Genomic DNA, 23,557 nt, shown 5'->3' on the forward strand with positions numbered 1-23,557 from the left:
CCGCTGTCAGTGTGACAGCGGAATCTATATACTTAAATAGCCGGCACTAGCAATAGCTAAGTGCCGGCTATTTGAAATTGGCGCCAATGGGAGCGGAGGGAGGGAGAGAAGAGGAGGAGACTGCAGGGGGCAGGGGGAGGCACATAGAGAACACGGCCGGCGCTCAGCTAGCCGCCCACCGTGTTCTCTGCTTAACTTAAAGTTTCGATACCAGGAAATCCTGGTATCGAACGGTTTTTTTGCCCGAAATATCGATAGTAGTATCGATATTTCGGTGCATCGTGCATCCCTAGTTCCGTGTAAACAGTCTTTCAACGATTTCACCTATGTGTGAGATAGGCTTAAGCGATCGCAAAACGATTTTTCTGTACGATGTATTGTTCCGTCTAAATGCTGATCGTTATAAAAAAACACGTCGTTCATTCAAAATCGTTAATCGTACGATCGGGCGAATTATCGCTCCGTCTAAAAGGACCATTAGAGTCAGACTCTATCAAAATAATCACTGACTGGCCTGCACAGAGGTAAGTATTTTAAAGAGAGTTAATGTGTGTGTGTGAGTGCGATTGCTGCTGCCAGTAATTGACAATAAGGACCCACCTGCTGATAGCAGCCAGTGCTCATTCTCTATGAAGCTAGCTCAGCTCTTAAGCTCACTTCATACAGCTGCTGGGCTAAATGACGTACATGTAGGTCATGGGTCCTTAAGGGGTTAATGTACCTTACAGTGTCCAAAATTAACACCAACACTTAGATGAATATAAAAACAAATAGGGTGAGAAGAGGCATTAGCGGTAGTGCATATCCTAGGTATAGCCATAAATATGAATTCATGCTATCACTTTTGTAACAAAGGCCAGAAACATGGATGTGTTTTATACTGGTGGTGCAGAGACAAGGACACCAATCAGTCTCTTAAGGTAGAGACACTAAAAAAAAAAAAAAAAGACAAAATAAACTGGGACAATACCTTTGTTATGCTCTCTATTCCCTGAAAGCCATGTTTCTCAAAATGGTCAGCAATATTTAGCAAAGTATGTCTTTCCAGGTAGTTGCAATTGCTCAGAACAATTAAGAGTTTTTTCTCCTAAAATGAAAAATATAAGAAAGAAGAAACAAATTAATATACATGTTAAGGGCTAGGAGCATCTATTACATATTACTGTATTTTGGACTGTAGGATGCAATATTTAACAAGAATCTTGCCTTACAGTCTGCAGTCAGGAAGTCGGCAGTGTGTGAACTCCCTGAATCTTTCCATAATCATCAGGCAGTATGCTACTCTCTTACAGAATTCCCCTTGTACTAGTTGCTTCTTTCCTGTGTGCTGTACTCACTGCTCTGTACTCTAAATTCTTATGGGGACATTTATCAAGACTGGTGTACGAGTATGCCAATCATAAAGCCCCACCACCTTTTCCCTGGCTGGATTTACTAAGAGACGGACCTCTCTTAGTACAGTTGGCTGGCCCAGCGCTGGGCGCAGGCATTGAGCTGAAATCTTCACCTGCTCTGAAGCAGATGCAGATTTTTGCCTGGTCTACGCCTGTTTTCAGATATAAACCTTAATAAGTCAGGCATGGGAGGAGGCCACACCTCCTCACACCTTGACTACCTACCTCTCTATCCGCACCTGAAGCCAGGGAAAAGGCAAGGATCTGCACCTTATCCCTGGCATACGCCAGAGACGCAAACGTTGTAAATCCGCCTTAGTGTTTAAGGGTCTTTAACAGAACTAGGACACATTGTTAGGCCCCTTAGTTAATGTATGTTCATAAAAATAGGCAGTTATAAGTAAGCACATACATAAATAGGTTTGTGCAGCATCATTGCCTGCTCATCATGTTTACATAGGGAGTAAAGGGAGTACTGCTGACAATCAATAATATTTTTGCCTGCACAAAAAGCATTTGGCTTGGCCAAGCATGTATGTGTTCTGAATGGGGAGAGTTGAATAAGCTGCTGTCAGACACCTCCAGTGATAGCTTATCTTGTGTAAGGACAGCCTTACTATCTATGGCAGGTTAAAACTACAGAGACTTTATCCCTTTTAAAGGGAACCAATAAGCACATTTGTGCTTATAAAGCTCCCAGGGACGCTGCAGAGATGTTGTAAGCAGGCCTCCTACCATGTTGCCTGTTTGGCAGCCTTTAACAGCCCACTTTTCCCATCAATCACCCCTGCAGAGTGCGCTGACAGAGAACCAGGACTAGTCAAAACTCATATAAAGCCCTAAAAAGTGAGTTTCATTTCCATCATAAAAGCAAAAAGTTTTCACTAGTAAAATATCAATTTTACAAAAAACCTGATGAATAAACAGGGATGGGAAAACATAACCAGGGCAAAAACATAGGTCACTTTTTGCCGCCCATGGAATGGAAACTGTTGTACTTAATTTACTACAGTGAATAAAGCAAGTTTTATGTAGAGATGCCCCATTTTTAAAAAGTGAAAAAGTTTTATTCATCAGTCGATTTAACTCATTTTGCTTTAACAAATACACATTTCACACTTTTTCCTTTATTCTTCTATTATTCCTACTAAATCTGGGTATCCTTAAGATTACTTCTTTTATGCCAGGTACACGTTTTCATACTGGGCAACACTTCTACCTTCATACAGGGCAGTACGTCTGGCACACTACACCTGTCCCCAAGGTATTCCAGGACAAAGAGACTGTCATCAGCCAGACTGCAATAATATTATAATAAAATATTAAAGGGGTTTTCTGGGAAAAACATACTAATGAGCAGGATGCTGATCACACTCCTATAAAAAAAACTTAAACTTTTTACATTATAGTAATATGTTGATAGTTGATATGGACTCTATAGATTCTGTGTATTTTATAAACATATGCTGCGAGATTTATCAAAGTGGGTAAACTGCCCAAACTGTGATTGGTTGCTGTGAGCATTTTACACACATGGTTTTACAAGTAACTGTGCTGGTCGTATTACATTGGCCAAGCCTTGCCACAGACACACCTATAATCACTAAATTGTTTGTATGGCCACTGGCTTAATTGGCCACATATTCCCTATTGAACAGAGAGATGCCCGTCAGATAACAGATAGGGTAGATTGGGTAGTTTAGAATTGAACAATTAGCCAACAAGTGAGTTTTTGCTCATTTGGCGGCTGATCACTGGCCCTATTACACAGGGTGATATCTGACTGATTTGACATGTAATAGGGCCTTAAAAGTGACTCTGTACCCACAATCTGACCCCCCCCCCCCCCCCAAACCACTTGTACCTTCGGATAGCTGCTTTTAAAAGATCTGTCCTGGGGTCCGTTCGGCCGGTAATGCAGTTATTGTCCTAAAAAAATACTTTTAAACTTGCAACCCCGTGCTCTACGGGCGTATCTGTGCCCTAACTTTGCACCACCCCTCCGTCCCTCCTCCCCACCCTCTTCATCATTAGGAATGCCACTGAAACATTTTCTCCATGAACATTGCACAGGTGCCTTAACGATCCAGCCCATGTGCCGGGCTGACACAGGTGGGGAATAGGAGGCAATCTGCCTGGAGCATTCCTAATAATGAGGAGGGCGGGGGGGAGTGACGGAGGGGGGTGGTGCAAAGTTAGGGCACAGATACGCCCGTAGGGCACGGGGCTTCAAGTGTAAAAGTATTTTTTTAGGACAATAACTATCACCTGCCGAACGGACCGCAGGACAGGTCTTGGATTAAAAGCAGCTATCCGAAGGTACAAGTGGTTTGGGGGGGGGGGGGGTCAGATTGTGGGTACTGTGTCACTTTAAATCACAGATGCAATAAAACAAGCACTAAAATAATTTTCAAAACACATACAGAGGATATTGTGGGCTCCTCATTAAGACTTCCAAATAGGTCAGGAGATGAAATATCAGCTGAAACACTAAGAAAAAAAAAAGAAAACAATTGTGAGAAATACAGGATAGTGACATAACTGACTTTTTACAAATGAAAACTTAAGCACAAAAAAGGTGATTTCTGTGGGGTCACAAGTATCTCATGACTATAATTCTGTTTTCTAGGAATGTAAATTTACAACCAAACAAATTAAAAGAAATATGTTTTGCTACTTGTTTATGGGTAACTAGCTCCGTAGGCTGCTGGAGAGATTGTTAATCGCTTAAATATGCTGAACGCTTTCAGAAACTGTCTCTTTTACCTGGAATACAGGAAAATAAAGTCTGCTACTTAATAAAGTCTACTACTTAAACTGTTTGCTGTAAAATCACCTCAGTTAGAAAAGTAAGATGGCCACTAATTAAAAAGTTTATTAATACCATAATAAGGTAACGTAACTATATCTTACAAGTTACTAGAGTTGTTTAATGTGATTGTATGGCATGATTATACATTATCCTTTTCTATGTATCATTGCACTGAATGTTACATATTAATTAAAATGTAAATGGTATATTGTTTATCCATTTGAAAAAAGAAACATTTTTTATAAAATATATTGAACCAGAAAAGTAAGACTATATGGACAAACTCTAACCAAACAAGTTAAAGTTGAATTATTATTATTATTTAATATAAAAGGTATAAGTCAAAAACAACAATAAAAATGACTTTTATGCCTCCATGCTGTGAATATATAATTTGTGTGATGACATGAAAATATGTTCTAGAACAAATGTGTGTATCCATGCCTCCATACACCTACAGATGTGCAGCTGAGAAGAGGAGAGGGAAGCATCTGATTCCAGGAACTCCTCATAAATATACTACCAGTCTGTGCCAGACATGGAGCCGGTTATAGCTGGCAACTACCAGTTCTGGCCAGACCCATCATGAGATTTGGTGTCTTGCAATAACAATACACACGTGTTTGACTTAAGTTCTACTATGACAAGCGTGTGCTCACAAGTCCTGCTACTAGCTGGGTAAGCACTGATGGCATCCTAGCTAGACAACACACAGCACGCATCGACAGAACTACCACAACAGAGGAATTACCATGTATGGTGTGGTGAAAAACTTCAAATACCATTAAATATATATTTAAGCCAAAATGGGGTACCAAAATATCGCAATTATAGATCAATAGTACAATACCTAATTAGACCTATGGTCTCAAATTGGAGATTTTACTTTCAGGCCATGTTCAGACAACGTATTTTTTATTAAAAGAACGGACTATGTTGTCTTCAATTAAAACAACGGCCATTCTTGTCATAGAGAAATGTGTTGCACTGAAGTCAGTGCAATCAACGGCCATTTTTCACACACTGTATTGATCAACGGCCGTTGTTTGCTATGGCCATGGAAATAATTGATGTGTCAATTATTTCCAGACATTGCGCATTGATTTCAGTGCACTTTTCAACGCAACAACAACCATTGTTTTACACTCACTACAATGGCCGTTGTACATAACTTGTGTAAACATAGCCTTAGAGTGTTCAGCATAAGGATTTCTTACTCCCCTAAAGTACTGTATGTGTATTGGGTTATGTGAAAGAACTTATTTAAGAGGAGTGTAAAAAGCTAGAAGTGGCTAAAAGAAGAGTCTGCCAGGACTCCCAGAAATAATTGGTGCCCTTAACACTACAATTTTGATTGAGAGACGGATATATTTTTAAACAGAAGGTTTGTAACCTCACACCCCATCTAAGGTTAGGTGTTCAGTGGAAACAGGTTCCTAAGCCTTAATCGAATAAGAAAACCATGGCACTCTTGGAAGATTTGCTGGTAAGGTATTATAACAACAATGTGAGTTGCTTTAGTTCCAACCAGATAATACAGAATGAAGAGACAGTATTTGGAGTAGGCAATGTTTCGGCCCACCCTGACCTTTGTCGTTATAATAAACTTTACCTTACCAGCAAATTTTCAAGAATGCCATGGTTTTTTGAACAAAAGGCACCCACTAAATTTGAAAAACTTTTGGGAAAATGGTTGTCGTGTCTAGAACTGCCTTCTGTATCACTACTTTACACTAGCCTGTCCTAGGGCACACAACTCTGAGAGCTCATGCTCCATGATTAGTCAAGTTATATGTGATCCATTGGTCACTCATAATGTACAGCTGTGAGGTTGGGAGGGAGTTGTTGTTATGCTGTTATGGTGTGACAAGGTACCTCTACCTGACTATACTCTTTCTGTATTGCCATTTACGGTATATCTGAAAATGAGTATTGTCTTAATTTGCTCTTTGCCAAATAATGTAGAAAAAAAAGACAGTAGTGGAAATTCAATTTATCTTAGGACTCTCTTACTGGAGATATTTCTATACCATTTATAATTGGGTATTTGTCTGCAGCAGTCTACCTCCGGAATAGTTTTGTAATTAATCTCTAATAAATGTGACATTAACATAATAAAATTTGTTTTTGTGCCCATACTCTCCTCCAGTTTCCTAGCCATGCCTTTTCTCCTTGATTATGAGCCAATTTGCTGTGCAACATGAATCTTGCTAGCGCTGAGACTGCACATGGACTTTAAATCAAGTTGAAGGAAAAAAAAGCAAGGCTGGGACAAGGATGGGAGGTTGTGGGTCATGATCAGACCCCCATTTGGGCACTTGTGGCTCATTTATTTATTACACAAATATGGATCACCTTACAGACACTCCATTTCACATCAATAAGTATTAACTCCTTAGTCTCCTTTTAGTTAAATTAGGCAAAGGCTCTAATGGTGCATTTACACAGGGAGATTTATCTGACAGATCTTTGAAGCCAAAGCCAGGAAAAGGCCATACACAGAGAGCATGTCATAAAGGAAAGTCTGAGATCTATTCCCTTCTATTCATTCCCGGCTTTGGCTTCAAAAGTCTGTCAGATAAATCTCTCTGTGTAAACGCACCATGACAGATTCCCTTGTAAAACTATCTGATACAGAAAGAGGATGTGGCTCAATAGGAGTGTAGCTGCCGCTCTGCAAGGCATACAAGGCTGGATAATCAAAAAGCTTTTTGGGCTCTGTTTTTTTTAGCAATCTATTTCAATCGATATTAGAGTTAAACTTCCATCTAAACACCAAGGGGGATATTTACTAACAAATCTAAAAACACGATTTTGTCAAAGATGTTTTGGCATAATTTCCAATCTAATGTGTTTAGTCAAATTTATGTAAATTGTCTAATAGCATAGTAAATGTGTTTTAAAAAACAATGGTCTTTTAATTAGTCTAATAAATTCACCTGGTTCGGATGCGACTTTTTCAAAAATTGAGCAGTTAATAAATTTAGCTAAAAAAGAATTCTGGCGCACTTTCGATCTAATTAACAACAAAAAATCTAATTCAAAAAGTCGCATCTAATTTGGATAGTCTTGTCTAAAAAAGCTTCATAAATTCATATTAGATTTATTTTGAGCGCAAACTAGATATATTAGACTAAAAACAGGCGCAATTAGTTTGATAAATGTCCCCCCAAGTGTATTCCTGCTGGGATGTAATTTAGATAGAAATGATCTGTAAGAAAATAACTTCTCCCATTAAAAGCAAAAAATAAACCAACGTTTAGTTACTCACTGCATTGTATCCACATCTCCTTCGGGTTTGTTACTTAGGTATTCAAGAGTAGATATGAAAGCCTAGTTAGAGAAAAAAAAACACAATATAAATTGCTATATCAATAATGAGAAAGCAAATATAAGAATATAAACCTACATGTTTTAAAGAGGATGTACCACCAGGTACATCCTCTTTAATCTGAACCCACGGATCGAACGCCGAACCCCTGTATGACGCAGCTCCATTAGAATGAATGGAGCCGTGTCATACAGGGGAGGGAATACCCTCCCAGTGGGGGCGGGCCGGCCTACCTCCAGTGCTTGAGCACCTGTCGGTTCCAATGCATAGAACGGCGCCGTGCACGGAAACTGGGCCGCGGTCCGAAAAACAGACCACAGCATCGGCTTCCCCGTGACGGCGCCGTTTGATCCGTGGGTTCAGATTAAAGAGGATGTACCTGGTGGTACATCCTCTTTAAGGTAGACTAGAATTTAGGGATCGTTGCTGGTTCCTGTTGCTGTAGTTATATTGGGCCATATTAGTTAATACTCCATGCAGTGTTCGGTGAAATGATGTGGAATAAGAGATCATTCATATGCTCTATAATCCATGGACCCCACACAGTGTGAAGCTGTGGGCCAGCATCATGTATCAGTATGATGCCAGGAGCTCAAAATCTGTTCAAATCTTCCCGCTACTTTGTTGACCCAGATGGCTAGAACCTCCTGGCATCACGTTCCCGGCCAGCGCTCCGTAGGGTATGTGGATAACGGAGAGTGTGAATGACCCCCAATAGTTCTCCTAACGCTGTTTAAAGAAGTAATACTGTCTACTAACCTGGATAATGTTAATACAGAGAGTGCACACATGATCTTGTGTTTTCTGATGCTGAAAAATCTGTAAAATATTATTAAAAGAAAAAGTAAACCGTATGCATTAAGACAGCAAAAAAGCAACTGACTGGTGCTTTTTTATTGTGATGAAAAATATCTCCAACAGTTCAATAACCCATTACTCTTTAGTTGTTACTTGACAACTAATTACAAAGTGGTCGCTTGCTGGGACTGCTAATAATCAGCTATAATTCATGGCTAAATCTGTCAGTGTTAATTCTCCCTGCATTTGTTAAATTTTCCTGCAGCGCCACAATAGGAAAAATTAAATATTACACAGGGTCCATTCAGATCAAGGAGTTGTCCATGTAATTTAGAACAGGTCCTCCACAAAGAGTTATAAATGCTCTTTGTCTCACTCTCTACTTTGGACAAGGGATGAGATTTCTTAACAGAGGACAATGCTCATCCAAGATGATGGATGAATAATTACATATTATCAGAAATCGAATACAAAAGGGAAAAAACAAACAAACTGATGAACACTGCTGGTCTGACACACATAGTCCTAACAATTCAGAAGATACAAGAAAAAAAGAACACTGTGAAACACACAAATATATGCCACTCTACACACTGGTATACTTACACTTGCTTCAGCGGGCTTACATTCTATGACGCCTTTTAGTGACTGCAGAGCTTGGGTAACACTCTGCTCAAACTGCGATGGCTAAAATAAATGATAAAATATAATAAAACATTAATATTAGGAAAATACCTACACATTCTAGGACTAGCCCTACATAGTTACTACTGAGACAGGATATGCATAGCTGCTATGCCTTGCGATACTGGAGCAGGGAACAATGTAGTATACTAAGTGCTAAGTTCACACAAAGTAAACTTTCAATAAATAACAGCCGTTGCAACACCGGCCGCTATTTATTGAAGATTAAAATACCATTGTGTCCTATGGAATGCTGGCCGGTATACAATCTGTATACCAACAAAGGTTCTCAATCAAAAAACCTCAAACAACAACATAAAAACTGAAGGTCTGAGGTCTTTCATTCACTTTAACTCCTTAATGACCAAGCAATTTTCTTGCTCGTTGTCGCCTTCCAAGTGCCATGACCTTTTTATTTTTCAGTTAAAATACCTATATGAGGGCTTGTTTTTTGCGGGACAAGTTATACTTTCTATTAGCACCATCATTAGGTACATATAACTTTCTAATTGTTTTATTTTCCTTTTTTGGAAGCAAATTAACAAAATCCAGCGAGTTTGGCATAGTTTTTTCATTTTTAGGCAATGTTCACACATGGCAAGACAGCAACTGTTCTGTGACACGGCTGTGTCACAGAATGGCCACTGTGTGAGATGTTCAACTCACTCCAGTACCAGCCAGGTCACTTCTTTTCAATTGAAATCCGGGCACATTCAGGTGTGCCAGTGCTCCAATTAGCCATAGTAGACAATAAAAGTACATTCGTACTTTACATTGTCTGCACAGTCTATTTGAAAATTGACATATCAGTTTTTTGTGCGGCCCACATGGGATCCCGGGTGGAGTGTATACAGTGTGTATATACTCCGTCCGGGATTCCATAGTAGTTAATGTGATCTGCCGCTGTGATTAAAAAATTGTCTGTTGTTGCAAACTTGTAACGATGGACGTTTAATAAAAAAAAAATACAGTGTGTTAACGAGGCCCCATAGCATTCACCATTTGGTATAAATAATAAGATAATATTAACTTTATGGATGTGGGGTTACAAAATATGTGTGTGTTTTTATTTTTTATATAAAAATTATTTTGAAAGGGGAAATTGTGTAGTGGGGATTTTTTATATTTAAAATAATAAAATTATATTTTCCACAAAGGGACTTTAAAATACAATCTTCCGCTCACTAATATAATACACTGTACTACTGGTATAGTGCGGTGTATTATTCTGTCAACATAACACTGACCTAACCGGCGACCTTACTGGCCTTGCTGCAGGCAATACTGAGGAGACACAAATATATGGCATACCTGGGGGCTTTCACAATCTGACCACAGCATCTAAGAGGTTAAACTACAGAGATCAATGGTTTCTCTGCTCTTAGTTACAGCAGGGTCCTGCTGTCATGCAACATTCAAGTTCCTGTGATCTTTTACACAGGAGACCAGTGCAAAGCCACTTTAGCCCTGCCGGCAGAAGATGTATTGTGGTAACTAAGGGGTTAAAATGCTGGAAGCCCCAAAACTGTCAAACATTAATTATCTATTGGGGGGATGAATGTGACTGGTAAGAAAAACCCCAAAAGACATCATATGGTATGCAGAAGCTACTATTGGACATATACAACATACAAGAGATATACATACCAGAGATGTTAAACCTTCATTGTCCACCACCCAGTCTTCTTTGTCAGCCAACTTCTTAACCTCTGGAAAAGTAAAAGCTTGCTAATACAAAACCCATTTTAAAGAATTACTCACCCAAATGCTCTATGTGTTTTAAATGAACATTTTAAAACACATAATTCTTCTGTTATACCACCATCATTACTTCTGTCTCTACAGAAACCATCAAGGTGGTGCCAGACTCATCAAAGGCAGACAACTGTGCATAGTCAAACCTACTGTATTATAATGGGTCTGATGGGTTATGTCACATTGATGGGAAAAATAGCGCAGCATGCTGTATTCTTCCCCTGGTGAAATCTGATAGATCTATGGTCAAAGGCCATTATTGTATTATCTGACAGTAGTGTGATCGGAGCCTCAGTAATTAAAATCTCACTGTCATTTGGAAAAACTTTTGACATGTCAAAAGTTTTGATCAGTCCGGGTCTGAGTGTTCAGACCTGTACCGATCAGGAGAACGAGTGGGAAAAGACATAATGCAACACGGTCCACTCCTGCTCTGTGTTAGGAAGAAAAGAGTTGGGCTCATAATGAAAATCTATGGAGCCCGACTCTTTTTTCCTTACACAGAGCAGGGAGAGGATGGGCAACTCAGAGTGGTCTTTTACCTGCTCATTCTCATGATCAGTACGGGTCTGAACACTCAGACTCTGGACTGATCAAAACTTTTAACATGTCCCAAACAACAGTGACACTTTAAAGAGAATCTGTCAGCTCCCCAGGTGCTCCCAGTGCGCTGTAGTTGGCAGTCCCCTTGTGAGCATGGTGACTTTTGGTAATTTGTCCATGCAGTGGATTATGCCCAATGTCAGGTCTCCTACTGTAATGAAAAGTCAAAAAGGTTCTTTGTGCCACACACTCTGGCACGCCTCACCACTCCCTCCTCCTCACTCTCCTTCATAAATAATCAATGCTGCCCGGGCTCCTGCTCGCTCAGCTGTCAGCCAATGCCTCTGATTGCAGATCAGTCCTCTGTAGGCAGTTTATGGCTGAAAGAAACACCCAGACATAGTTGGATCTCTGAATCTAATATGTGTCTTAGCTGTGTACTAGAGGTAAACAGTTTGGATCGTTTATCGTTAACGATTATGCGAATGATAATGTCCCATGGAATAGGGCCCTAACTCACCTGTCTAGAGAGCTGCCAGCAGTTTATTATGTGGTTCAAAACCCCTGATGGAAAGTTATAATTTTTAAAGTGGCAGTGCAGCGCTAAGAAATTATTCACAAAATAACACACATTACAAAGTTATACAATGTGTGTTATGTATGTGAATGGCCCCCTTCACGTGTTCCCCGACCCCCGCCCGTGTACCCGGAAGTGTAGTGCAGTATACATACCTGATCCGTGTTGACCGACCCCTTCAAAGACGTCATCTTCAAGAGGCCTGCCGTCCCTTATGCCGACCCCCCTCTGCTGCGTCATAACTGCTCAGCCGCGATTGGCACAGTTATGCTAAGCCAATCGCGGCTGAGCAGCTGATGACTACCCCTTTAAAAATTATAACTTTCCATCAGGGGTTTTGAACCACATAATAAACTGCTGGCAGCTCTCTAGACAGGTGAGTTAGGGCCCTATTCCACAGGACATTATCATTCGCATAATCGTTAACGATAAACGATCCAAACTGTTTACCTCTAGTACACAGCTCAGACACATTTAGATTCAAAGATCCAACTATGTCTGAGTGTTTCTTTCAGCCATAAACTGCCTACAGAGGACTGATCTGCAATCAGAGACATCGGCAGATTCTTTGGAAAATGAAAAGTGGAATCTGATTGGTTGCTAGGGGCAACTGAACCAGTTTCACTTTACCCCATGTTTGATAAATTTGTGTCTAAGAATGTGCCAGATATATCACAGGAGCTCAAGCAGTTTCATAAATCTAACATCTTTACATTGTCTTACTCTCCTTCAGAATGTTATGCCATCATTTTAAAGCAGGGAGTTGCATGCAAGCCATGCCCCCTTTCCTGTGGAGCCATGTTTTTTTTTTCTAAGCTGAAAATGTCTTCAAAACTTATAATAAATGTAGCGGAAGTCACTAAAACTATATATTTTTTTTAACTTAAAAGCTATCTAACACTATCAGCAGTTTGTAACTTTAATTGTGAATTGACAGGTGAAAGACAACGGGAAGCAGGACCCGGAAGTGGTGCTATGGAGGCACGGTGACAAGTAAGTATACATCATTTATTAATTTCCCGCCCCCATGGCTTTTTTATTTTCATTTCAAATTTGCATCAAATTCATATATCTGCAGTGTATTTGACTAGTGGCCTACTAGAGGGTAGACAACTAACCACTAACAGGTCCACTAAACCACAATTTGTTGAAAACTCATAGCATTTCAGTTTCAGGGCTTCACACATGTACAGTCTTTTAATAGGGGTCTGAACATATAGATAAATAAACCTAGTCACAAAAGTTTGACAGCTTTATTTAGGGCCCTATTCCACAGTAACGATAATCGGCCGGATCGGCCGATTATAGTTCGGTGAAATAGAGAGAACGATCAGCCGATGATCGTGTCATCGGCTGATCGTTCATTTAGGGCCAGACCTAAAATCATCGTTCCCCCACCGCGCATCGCTACAGTTGAATAGCGGTGCGCGGCAGGCGACCGACGATTTGAGAAGAAACAGCAGCAGCATCATCATACATTACCTGGCTGCAGGGCTTCTTCTCTGCGCTGTCTTCATCCCCGGGTCCCGCGCGCTCTATCTTCTGAATGGCCGGTCAGCTGACGGAGCGCACAGCCAATCATCATCAGCTGACCGGCCATTCAGAAGATAGAGCGTGGGGGACCCGGGGAGGAGACGGAGCGGAGGACAAGCCCTGCAGCCAGGTAATGTATGATGCCCTCGCTCAGCGATCATCGGGCCGTGGAATAGGCCCAGTAAACGAGCGGCGATCTAGCAGATCGCCGCTCGTTCACATCGTTGATCGGGCCCTCCTCGGCCCGTGGAATAGGACCCTTAGACTCTATTGCCTGTGGTATTGATTTTGTGTAACTAAATCACCTATAAGGAGAAGCTGTCAAACCTTGATTAAATGAAAATTCAATGTACCACTGAACAGATCTACTACTGAACAGTCTCATGTAATACAGTAGAAGAGTCTCTACCTTCAGCAGTAAGCTGCAGAGTGACCTTGACACAAGTCTCCCTCAAGTCCAATATGAGGTCTTGTATAGACTGCAGGATATCATTGGGGATCTCAAGAGCAGTCAGCGATTCATACGTATGCCTAAACAAAAGGACACATAAAGAATGGCTTTTATATGTAATCTGTGAAATTCTGAAAGTAAAATGTATACATTATTTTCATAATGTAGCCTCCTAAACGCCTTTTAGCTATGCCCCTTATAAACCACAGAAACATCCCTAATGAAAGACTAACATGATAAATCTCATACTTGGCTTACCTCACAGTCTGAACAACATGAGCTAACCAAGGCCCAGATAATTCAGCTTTCAATCCCCAACCTCCATAAACCACCACATCCTCTTGACTAAGAGATATTGGGAGTAAGGCTCCGCGGATAAGCTTCACCAAACATTGCATGACGTCTTGTATCATTTTCTTAGACACAGAAAATACATATAAAAAAAAATAAACAAAAAAAAAAAAATCCAAATTACAATTATAATGTATTAAAATTGATGAAGTTCACTTAGCTATCTGCTGAAGTATTATCTGCAGAAGATCAAAACCTATAATCCAATCTACCCTTCTTGTCACAACCAATTTAGCATATACCAGTAAGATCGGCCCCTCAGTGTTTTTATATAGTCACTAACACCCCTTTTGCTCCCAGCCACGAAAGCCCTCGGACTTGTCAAGTAAGCATACTGTTATTTTAAAGGAGCTTCTTGTATTCTCAACAGATTTTACATATCAAACAGTTACCAAAATGTATGGTTGCTGGGACGTGAATTCTGTTTTTGCACACCCCTTTTTACAATAAAGAACCCACTATTAAGACATTTTAGGAATCAGGGTAACCAAAACTATAAGACAATATTTAAAAAAAAAAAAAAAAAAAATCTGTTTTTTGACTGACCACAGGCCCTCTTTCATGTCATAATGTGATGGCATATTGTTAGAATATACCATCTGTTTCTGATGGGTGACAGCCCAACCTCTGGGACTCCCATTGATCCTAAAAATGAAAGGGGTGCAGAGCTGAATAAGGGAACTGCTACTAGTCTAGTCACTTGAACAAAGCTGTGCTGCAGTTGTTCTTAACATAGGGTGGGCAGGTGCTGCAGTGTATGGAAAGACAGGAGTCCGCAGTAAATTTTTATCATCAAATATTTGTTTCACTTACCTTAAAGTCATTTGGTCTTTGTTTTGTATTTTTTCTGTACTTTTCCATTTGTCCAGATTTTTCTGCTGTCTAGTAGGAGTACAAAAACTACAGTCAGAGAGGAAGATACACTTGTAAGTTACTGGATGTATTGGTTATTATGTACTCTGTGACTGCGGCCGATCAGTAGAATATTGGGTGGCATGCACAGATGTGAGGACAGTGGACACTAGAGGGCACATAAAGAAGGGAGGACAGTGGACAGGCATAGAAGGAGGGACAGTGGACACTAGAGAGTATGCACAGAAGGGAAGATAGTAGACACTAGAGGGCATGCAAATAAAGAAGAAGTGCACTGGAAGAATATTTACTGCTTAAATTAAGTTAGGATGCTGCTGGGTCACCACATCACCTATTCCCCAGTCTCCACTCCAGTTGTGTGAGTACTGTACTACACAAAATGCTGGATGATTCACAAGGCCTCTCACACAGCATGATGCAAAACTGATGGGTATGGGGGCCTTCATCTCCTCCCTTACTGCAGATGTCTGAAGGCATGGGGTGTGTTGAATTTCAACCGTCCAGTGCTTTTGTTCTCAGGCATAAGAATTAATGCTAGAGAAGTCCACTACTGCAAGCCATGCTAAGAGGCTGAGCATGAAAGTGCAAGACCCGATACATTCTATTAATGCAACTGCTAACAACAATGCAGAGGAAAGCTGCACATAACAATTTTGCAAAACGGCTCATACAGTGGCAAAGTTAAAATTTTCACTTCTTTCTAGATTTTCATTTAAAATATAGAAACACTGATGAAATACTATCCTCTGAAATCTTGAAAAAAACGTATGCAAGTAGTGACACCTAGTGATCAACACAGGGCAAACAATAAAGGTTTAAAAAATAAATAAATAAATTAAAAGAGGGAACATACACTAAAGTGGTACTCTGGTCACAACATTTTTACAATATTGGTGCCCTTGCATAGGACATAGTAAAGATCATATTCTTGACTAACTGCGGCCACAGCTAAGTGGGGGCTGTCAATGCCAAGACAAGTCATTCTCGGGAGTGGCAGCGCGGCACCTGAAGACCCCACAGGAGGACCCCAGGGGAGCGTGGTTTGGTAAGAACAGAATTTTAATTATGTTTTATACAAGGGCAGTATTATATCAAAAACTTTAAATGGCTGGAGGACCCTTTTAATATAAATATAATGTGTAGTTAATCACAGTTTTTGGCTACATTTTGAAGTGATACTGTCACCCCTGATTCTATGTGCAGTGTCACCTATGCAGGGCTTCATGGCAGTTGGGACCACTTTGCCCGGGAAAGATGGGGCCCAACTGCTGTGAAGCCCGGCCTAGGTGACACTGTTCACCGATAAAATAAGACAAAGAAAAAGACAAGAATATAGTAAAAGAGGTGACAGTACCACTTTAAGTCTAGACTGAAGCATAAAGTGCAAAAACGGAACGGGATGGGAATACAGAGATAAGTGATGTTAAAAGTTAACTATTTAGCTCCCGACGCCATGTCCGCGTTCCACTGGCGCACACCCACCCTGCTTCTCCGGGTCCCCACACACACACACTGACATCCCATTTAGCCAATCACTGCACTGTCCCACCACAGCCAGTGATTGGCTGAGCAGGCTGTCACTCACGCAGAGAAGCATGAGGGAGCATGCCGGTGGAATGCCGACAGGTAAGCATGGTGTCGGGAGCTAAGTGGTTAATTTTAAAAGTCTAAAAGTCACTCAATACATTCTTGCAGTGAAAGGAAAATCCACTGCGAGAATGAAGCGGATTTCACTGCGAAGATGCAGTGTGACGTCAGCTGCCATACTGTATGTGTGAATCCCCCCTAAAAGGCTGTATTCTTAGTGCACAGATATGGGTTAAGGAACCTTATAACAAGGAACTATGTGCATTTTTGATGCTTGCATGTCTAATGGAGGTAAGGTATGATGCACAAGTTAGCTCATCATATGCTTGTTTGAGTCACAAATTTCATTTAGAATAAAAAGGTTTCATGTAAAGCGAGGAGACAGAAATCTTAAAATCTTGCAACACACTAACCTAGCTACACGAGTGTTACGTGTTAATTACCACTACTGACAAGAATGGAGAATCTGTCAATAAAGAACATTTTACCACGACAGATGACCCTAAAGCTTAACATACATTAGGCTGGCGCGTCCGTGCAAAATGTCTGTTAGAAAGTAAACACAGTATGAAACTTCTACAATTCTTCTATTAAGATATTGATAGATTAAGAGTGTAACCCTTTCCTGCACAGACATAACTAGACTATTCTGTGGTTAGCCCAACGGATTCACTTTTCGACTTCATGACTTAAAAGGATGAAGCACAGAAACTAGTTACAACTGAAAACGGTTAGTAATGTATCTGCCTGTGATGCACTTTCACAGGAGCCTTTGTAGCCTTTTGATACCTTGTAAAGTTTTGTATATTGTTTTACTGTTGTTATCAGCAACCAATAATAGAAGAACATAGGTGCTGTTATCTAGGCTGAATCTGTAAATGATGAATTGATAAATGAATATAAAAAAAGCCTATCCCTTAAGGTGTACTGGTCAGCACGGCTACTGCCAGATCGGCTGCAAATTACTCCTTTCATCCAAAAGTTTGTGTCTCCATGGATACAGACACCCAATGAGACCTTAATGTGTATGACCCCCATTGGATTAGACTGGGGGTTGCACTTATTACAGCCTCATTGCATTTTCGTAAACATGGAGACACAAACTTATGGACGAAGAGAGAAAATTACCTCTGAACCAGCAGCCGCCATGCTGACAGGTACACTTTAAGTGCAAAAATTGTTCACATTATGTATGGCCATTCATCTTACAACTGCAACATCCACCAGCAAAATGATCTGTTTGTCATGGGTCTCACATTAACAGATTTTTTTTTTTTTGCCAATACAAACCTTTAAAGAGGCACTCTTTATTTTCTTTTGCTTGGCTGTATATTGTTAGACTTACCAAGGCAGGCTGGTCTTTCTTTTACAGGGAAGCATCATTTCCCCATTCAGACACTGTTCCCATACCTTTGAATGCTTACATGACCTGGCAAGGACTTCTGGTGTACAGCAAAGAAGCTGTGGATTACGGGCAGTCAGGGACCAGGTCACATGTGTACTTAGCAGGATGAGAAACCTAACAGAAAGAGGAAGTAACTGTGCCCTGTAAAAAAGGACCAGTCCGTGGAGAGGTTCTTTAACAGTGTATTCCACTAAAGAGCTAAAAAATGAAATGCTCCCAAACCTAGCTGGTCTCACTCACCAAGTCCCCCTGAGTATTTTGAGCCATATCCGGTCTTTTTAGCTGCCACTGTTCCTGAGCTACAAGTTTTTCTAAAAGCCGAGCTATATCCAGGTGAACTACATTTCCCAGCATGCAACGCACCTCAGTCAATTGTCAAGTACCTGCCCATCGCTGGCTCAATCTGCTTCTGTTTTACACTGTAAATAAAATATCTATCTGTTGTCCACAGCCACTATTATGGTATGGCAGTGTGGGATATTGTGAGTTCTTCGAAATTCTGAGGGAATATACAGTAAATCTCAGCAAAAAGAAACATCAGTGGTGACAATGATGAAATGCGTCCTAGCACCCACACACTCTGGTTGCTTCTTACAGGGGGATAAGTCAGGTACCAGAGTTTTAGCAGTCCTATCCTGTAATCCATCTGATTACATTAATTTATTTGCTTCATTTTACCTCACAACACACTGACTGGGCTCCACACAAGATTCTTCTAGGTCCCTTCTCTCACAGCACAGCTCTGTTAACTCCCTCACTGCTGGACATCAAGCAATGTTGTGTGTCGGCACTTCTGGCATTCTCTAACTGCCAGAAAGAGGTAATTAATTAAACCTTAACAGTGACAGACCCTGGGCCACATATCCATCTAAATAGATAGATTAAAAAGAGAGAAAGAGCTGAAAAAAAACCTGTTCCCTATACTGCTCTGGAGGCCGTCACTGTTCTGTTGTTTCCCCGCCCCTTGGCCAGGTGTTCACTGTTTAGTATGATGTCAGTGGTGGGCGGGGTTAGAGATGAGGTGATACAGCTTGCCTGGCAACAGAAGAGACCAAGTTCATGTGACTTTGGTCTCAGAAGGGAGGGGGGAACATAGAAGCCGAGACCATGTGGAGCAGACAGTGAGGATTTTCTGCAGCTTCAGGGTGTAAGTCAGGATGTGCTGCAGATAAACAGTTCATATAACAGAAACCTATTACCACATGCTTAGATTATAGGTGGGATTGTACAGGGTTAAATTTTATTAAGTGGAGTACCCCTTTAAAGAAAATAAACTAAATATTACTTTGAATTTGAATTGCTTTAAACAAAAAGAATTCTACAGTAGGTATATTTTGGCTCTATGCCCTGTTAGGATCATCTGCTGTTCAAAAATACTGTAGTAAAGTGTCATTTCATAACCAGGAATTGAAAGTTTGAAAACAATAAAAATCTCAACATTTTCACTTTTATTTTTGCAATACCTCGCTAAAAAGACTTCCATTTACATATGATATCCAGAGTTTCCAGAAGTTTGGAAGTTGGGAAACCACTACTTTAGTTAATTTCTCCACGAACTCTGCTTGAGGGGGTGTTTTATACTTCCAAGCTGGAAAAAACAAACAAACAAAATAAGTGCATATTTTTAGCCATATTAACAGCTAAATCATTAAATGTAAATAGAAAGTTTACAAATACTCATCTGTTTTACAACACAGAGGCCATGTTAGGTGTAATGTTTATTACCCATCTCTCTTTAGGACCTGGACAGGACCTGGAAGAGCACCTTGGTTCCAAAAATATCTTTCTGTAGGATGAAGGATTACATCCAGCTAAGCAGGTAAACAAGTGCTAATAGTTACCAAAGTCATCGGAAAAGTGTCCATTTAATCCTATATTAGGCTCCTAGACATGGTGCATGTCCCCACAACTTCATACACGACTATTAAAGGGGTACTCCAGAGAAAAAAAAAGATGTATTCAGATCATCTGGTGTCAGAAGGTTATACAGATTTGTAAAATTACATATACTCAAAAATCTCAAGTCACTTATCAGCTTCTGTACATCCTGCAGGAAGTGGTGTATTCTTTCCAGTCTAGGGGTATGTGCACACTGAGGAAAAGGCGAGGAATTCAGCTTGAAATTCCTCCCGTTACTCTGTGTGGACGGAGCCTAAAGATTAGTAGAATGTAAAATAGCAGCAGAATGGCTCCCAGCAGCTCCAACATTACTTATTTCGTGTGGGCCACCTATGCCTAATGAGACCGATTAGGAAAAATGCTTTAGGCCGTGTTCACACATTGCACTTCCACTGCGATACTGCATAATTTATTGCAGTACTCAAAGGTAAACTGACAGCACCGATATGCATGCATCTGTTCGCTGTGTGATGTGGCAATGGAAATGATCTTTACTTCGGACTGACAGTGTCACAGTGGGAGGTCTGTGATACTGTATGCACCCATCCCATTCTCCAGTTACTGCTTGGTCTTCAGGATGCCCTGCCTTCTTTGAGATTGCTTGATAGCTAGCTCATCTTCTGCTGTGCAGGATTTTAATGTGAGCCAGCTGTCAATCATTCCGAAGGAGGCAGAGGCTGCCTGAAAACAGAGCGGTGGCCGGAAAGCAGGTCAGACGCAGTCAGTGTCACAGAGGCAAGTCAGCCTGAAATGAAGACACATTGCTACAAAAACAGCAGATCACCCAGGAAAGAGGAAGGTACCTATGGGATACCCACTAAGTAGGTAACTGGAAATTGCCAGCTCAGATATAAGCATATTCATGCTGTCAGTTTCCCTTCAAACATTTCACTGCGGTACTGCATAATTTCTGTGAAGAACAAGTGTGAACACCAGTCTTGGTAAAACATTCCCAATCAAGTATTTTCCCTACTTAGAATATAGATGAGAATTGTACTATTGTGTACTAATTGTGTACTATTTAATTGCCATGTGCATATACTGTGACCTCCACAAACATCATTTTCACTATGACATGTCAGAAATGGTTTAAACTGTAAGATAACTGTAGATCCTAAGTGCTGTAACAACCTGTTATTACAGGGGTGGACATACCACATCTGAAATCTGGGACCCTGGAGGCAAGAAAGGGGGTGGTATGGGGGTGACTTCTAATTTAAAACCTCATATTGCCCCCTGCTGTACATTAGATAACATGTAAAGAGTTACATTCCTTTCTATCCACGTCTCACAATTACCAGTGGATTTGGACAGCAATGCTGGATTTTCCAGAGAGATCTGAATGAGGTGGTGTATGACCCTTGCTGTCATTCATTTACACAGCTCTCATATAAACCCTGCACATAGGCCTTCTGTTCTATGTGTCTTTGCCTAGGAACATTACTATGACATAGGTGAATTTATATCAGGTAAGCTGCTGTCATATTATAGGCAAGTTTTAGTCATGTCTACAGGTTTCAGATAGGTCAGCTGCTGTGATATCACAAGATGTTGTAGTCATATAACTGACATGACATCCTAACACTTTGAAGGGGTATTCCGGTCAAACGTAACTTTGTTTGTTTCGTATGTTTCTACCCATGGTTAGACTTACAATTCATTGCATGACATCACGCCTTGCCCCCTGTACCAGCCCCTATGCATTTTTTTTTTAATTCTCAATTTTATTAAATTTTCCAAACATTTAACATAAATAAAAAAAAAACTGAAAAACAGCAGTGTAAACAACACCCGTTAGGGTGGAACAATACTTTAGAGAAAAAGAACCCGATTAAACCATGGCAACAAAGGCACCTGATATTTATGGTAATAAAGAGGCAATTTACACCACACAGCACCCTATAGGGGAGAGCTTGCACTGGTGAGGGAAAGCCTGGGGCACTGGCGTAGCTACCATGGGGGCAGGGTACGCCGTCGCTATGGGGCCCGGGGGCTTAGGGGGCCCGGGCCCCCGCGTTAAAGTATGCCCCCGCCCCCTGTATTGCCGCTCACTATGCATATGCATAGTGAGCGGCCCTGAGCCATCCCCTCCGCCCGCCCCTTCTATCGCTGCTCAGCTGAGCCGATCAGAAGGCCGGAAAAGTGCAATGAGCAGCACTTTCCTGGGCTCCTGATCGGCTAAGCGGCGATGGAGGGGGCGGGCTGGGCATGCGGAGGGGATCGCTGTCCTACTCACCTGTCCGCCGGCCCCAGCAGCTCCTCTCCCGACACTCCGGTCTCCCGTCATCCTCCGGGCACAGGCAGCGGGGGACAGAGAGACTGCCTGTGTCCCGGAAGTGTTCTGCAGCGGCAGTCTCTCTGTCCCCCGCTGCCTGTGCCCGGAGGATGACGGGAGACCGGAGTGTCGGGAGAGGAGCTGCTGGGGCCGGCGGACAGGTGAGTAGCCTGTTAGTTGTTTTTCTGGTCGCAGGGGGGATTGGCTACTATGGGGGCACTGTATGGGGCATTGGCTACTATGGGGGCACTGTATGGGGCATTGGCTACTATGGGGGGCACTGTATGGGGCATTGGCTACTATGGGGGGCACTGTATGGGGCATTGGCTACTATGGGGGGCACTGTATGGGGCATTGGCTACTATGGGGGGCACTGTATGGGGCATTGGCTACTATGGGGACACTGTATGGGGCATTGACTACTATATGGGGGCACTGGCTACGATGGGGGCACTGTCTGGGGGCATTGGCTACTATATGGGGGCACTGTATGGGGGCATTGGCTACTATATGAGGGCACTGGCTACTACATGGGGGCATTGTATGGGGGCATTGGCTACTATGGAGGGCACTGGCTACAATTGGGGCACTGTATGGGGGCATTGGCTACTATATGGGGGCATTGGCTACTATGAGGGGCACTATATGGGGGCATTGGCTTCTATGTGGGGGCATTGGATACTATATGGGGGCATTGGCTACTATGGGGGGCACTATATGGGGGCATTGGCTACTATGGGGGGCACTATGTGGGGGCATTGGCTACTATATGAGGGCATTGGCTACTATGGGGGGCACTATATGGGGGCATTGGCTATTATGGGGGGCACTATATGGGGGCATTGGCTACTATGTGGGGCACTATATGGGGGCATTGGCTACTATGTGAGGCACTATATGGGGGCATTGGCTACTATGTGAGGCACTATATGGGGGCATTGGCTACTATGTGGGGCACTATATGGGGGGATTGGCACCAATCACACTGCTGCTATCTCCAAACTGTGACAATGAGCAAAATATTTTTTTTCTATTTTCCCCCCTAAAACCAGGGGCGCGTCTGATCAAAAGGCGCGTCCTATAAAGCGAAAAATACGGTACTACATGGGGGGGGCAGAGAAGGGTCTAACTACTTAATGAGGGACACAGTTGTCTAACTACTATATGAATACAGAGGGGACCACTATATGAGGGAACAGATGGAGCAAATAGATGCGTAGGATATTGGGGCATGAGTGAGGAACCTAAACTGTTTGTCTGTAAGATCCTACTGAGAGAAGTCCTTATGG

The 23,557-nt window shown here is 41.6% G+C and overlaps 1 protein-coding gene and 1 long non-coding RNA gene across 2 annotated transcripts in view; one reads left to right on the forward strand and one right to left on the reverse strand.

Annotated features, from left to right (window-relative positions):
- The window catches only part of EXOC2 (exocyst complex component 2), a 128,472-nt gene that overhangs the window by 31,137 nt on the left and 73,778 nt on the right, over positions 1-23,557 (reverse strand). Inside the window, exons 12-21 of the mRNA XM_069958092.1 lie at positions 19,558-19,682; positions 15,043-15,111; positions 14,137-14,294; positions 13,837-13,958; positions 10,667-10,728; positions 8,942-9,022; positions 8,297-8,356; positions 7,478-7,539; positions 3,818-3,884; positions 971-1,087 (exon numbers count right to left, since the gene is read on the reverse strand). Of these exons, the coding sequence (XP_069814193.1) occupies positions 971-1,087; positions 3,818-3,884; positions 7,478-7,539; positions 8,297-8,356; positions 8,942-9,022; positions 10,667-10,728; positions 13,837-13,958; positions 14,137-14,294; positions 15,043-15,111; positions 19,558-19,682 (923 nt within the window). The remainder of the gene's footprint in view (positions 1-970; positions 1,088-3,817; positions 3,885-7,477; positions 7,540-8,296; positions 8,357-8,941; positions 9,023-10,666; positions 10,729-13,836; positions 13,959-14,136; positions 14,295-15,042; positions 15,112-19,557; positions 19,683-23,557) is intronic.
- Positions 1-23,557, forward strand: part of LOC138783408 (uncharacterized) — a 54,024-nt gene that overhangs the window by 8,521 nt on the left and 21,946 nt on the right. Inside the window, exons 2-3 of the long non-coding RNA XR_011361682.1 lie at positions 12,832-12,887; positions 19,834-19,913. This is a non-coding gene — a long non-coding RNA (uncharacterized lncRNA). The remainder of the gene's footprint in view (positions 1-12,831; positions 12,888-19,833; positions 19,914-23,557) is intronic.

The sequence above is a fragment of the Dendropsophus ebraccatus genome, chromosome 2 (assembly GCF_027789765.1).
Source record: "Dendropsophus ebraccatus isolate aDenEbr1 chromosome 2, aDenEbr1.pat, whole genome shotgun sequence".
NCBI classification, from domain to species: domain Eukaryota; kingdom Metazoa; phylum Chordata; class Amphibia; order Anura; family Hylidae; genus Dendropsophus; species Dendropsophus ebraccatus.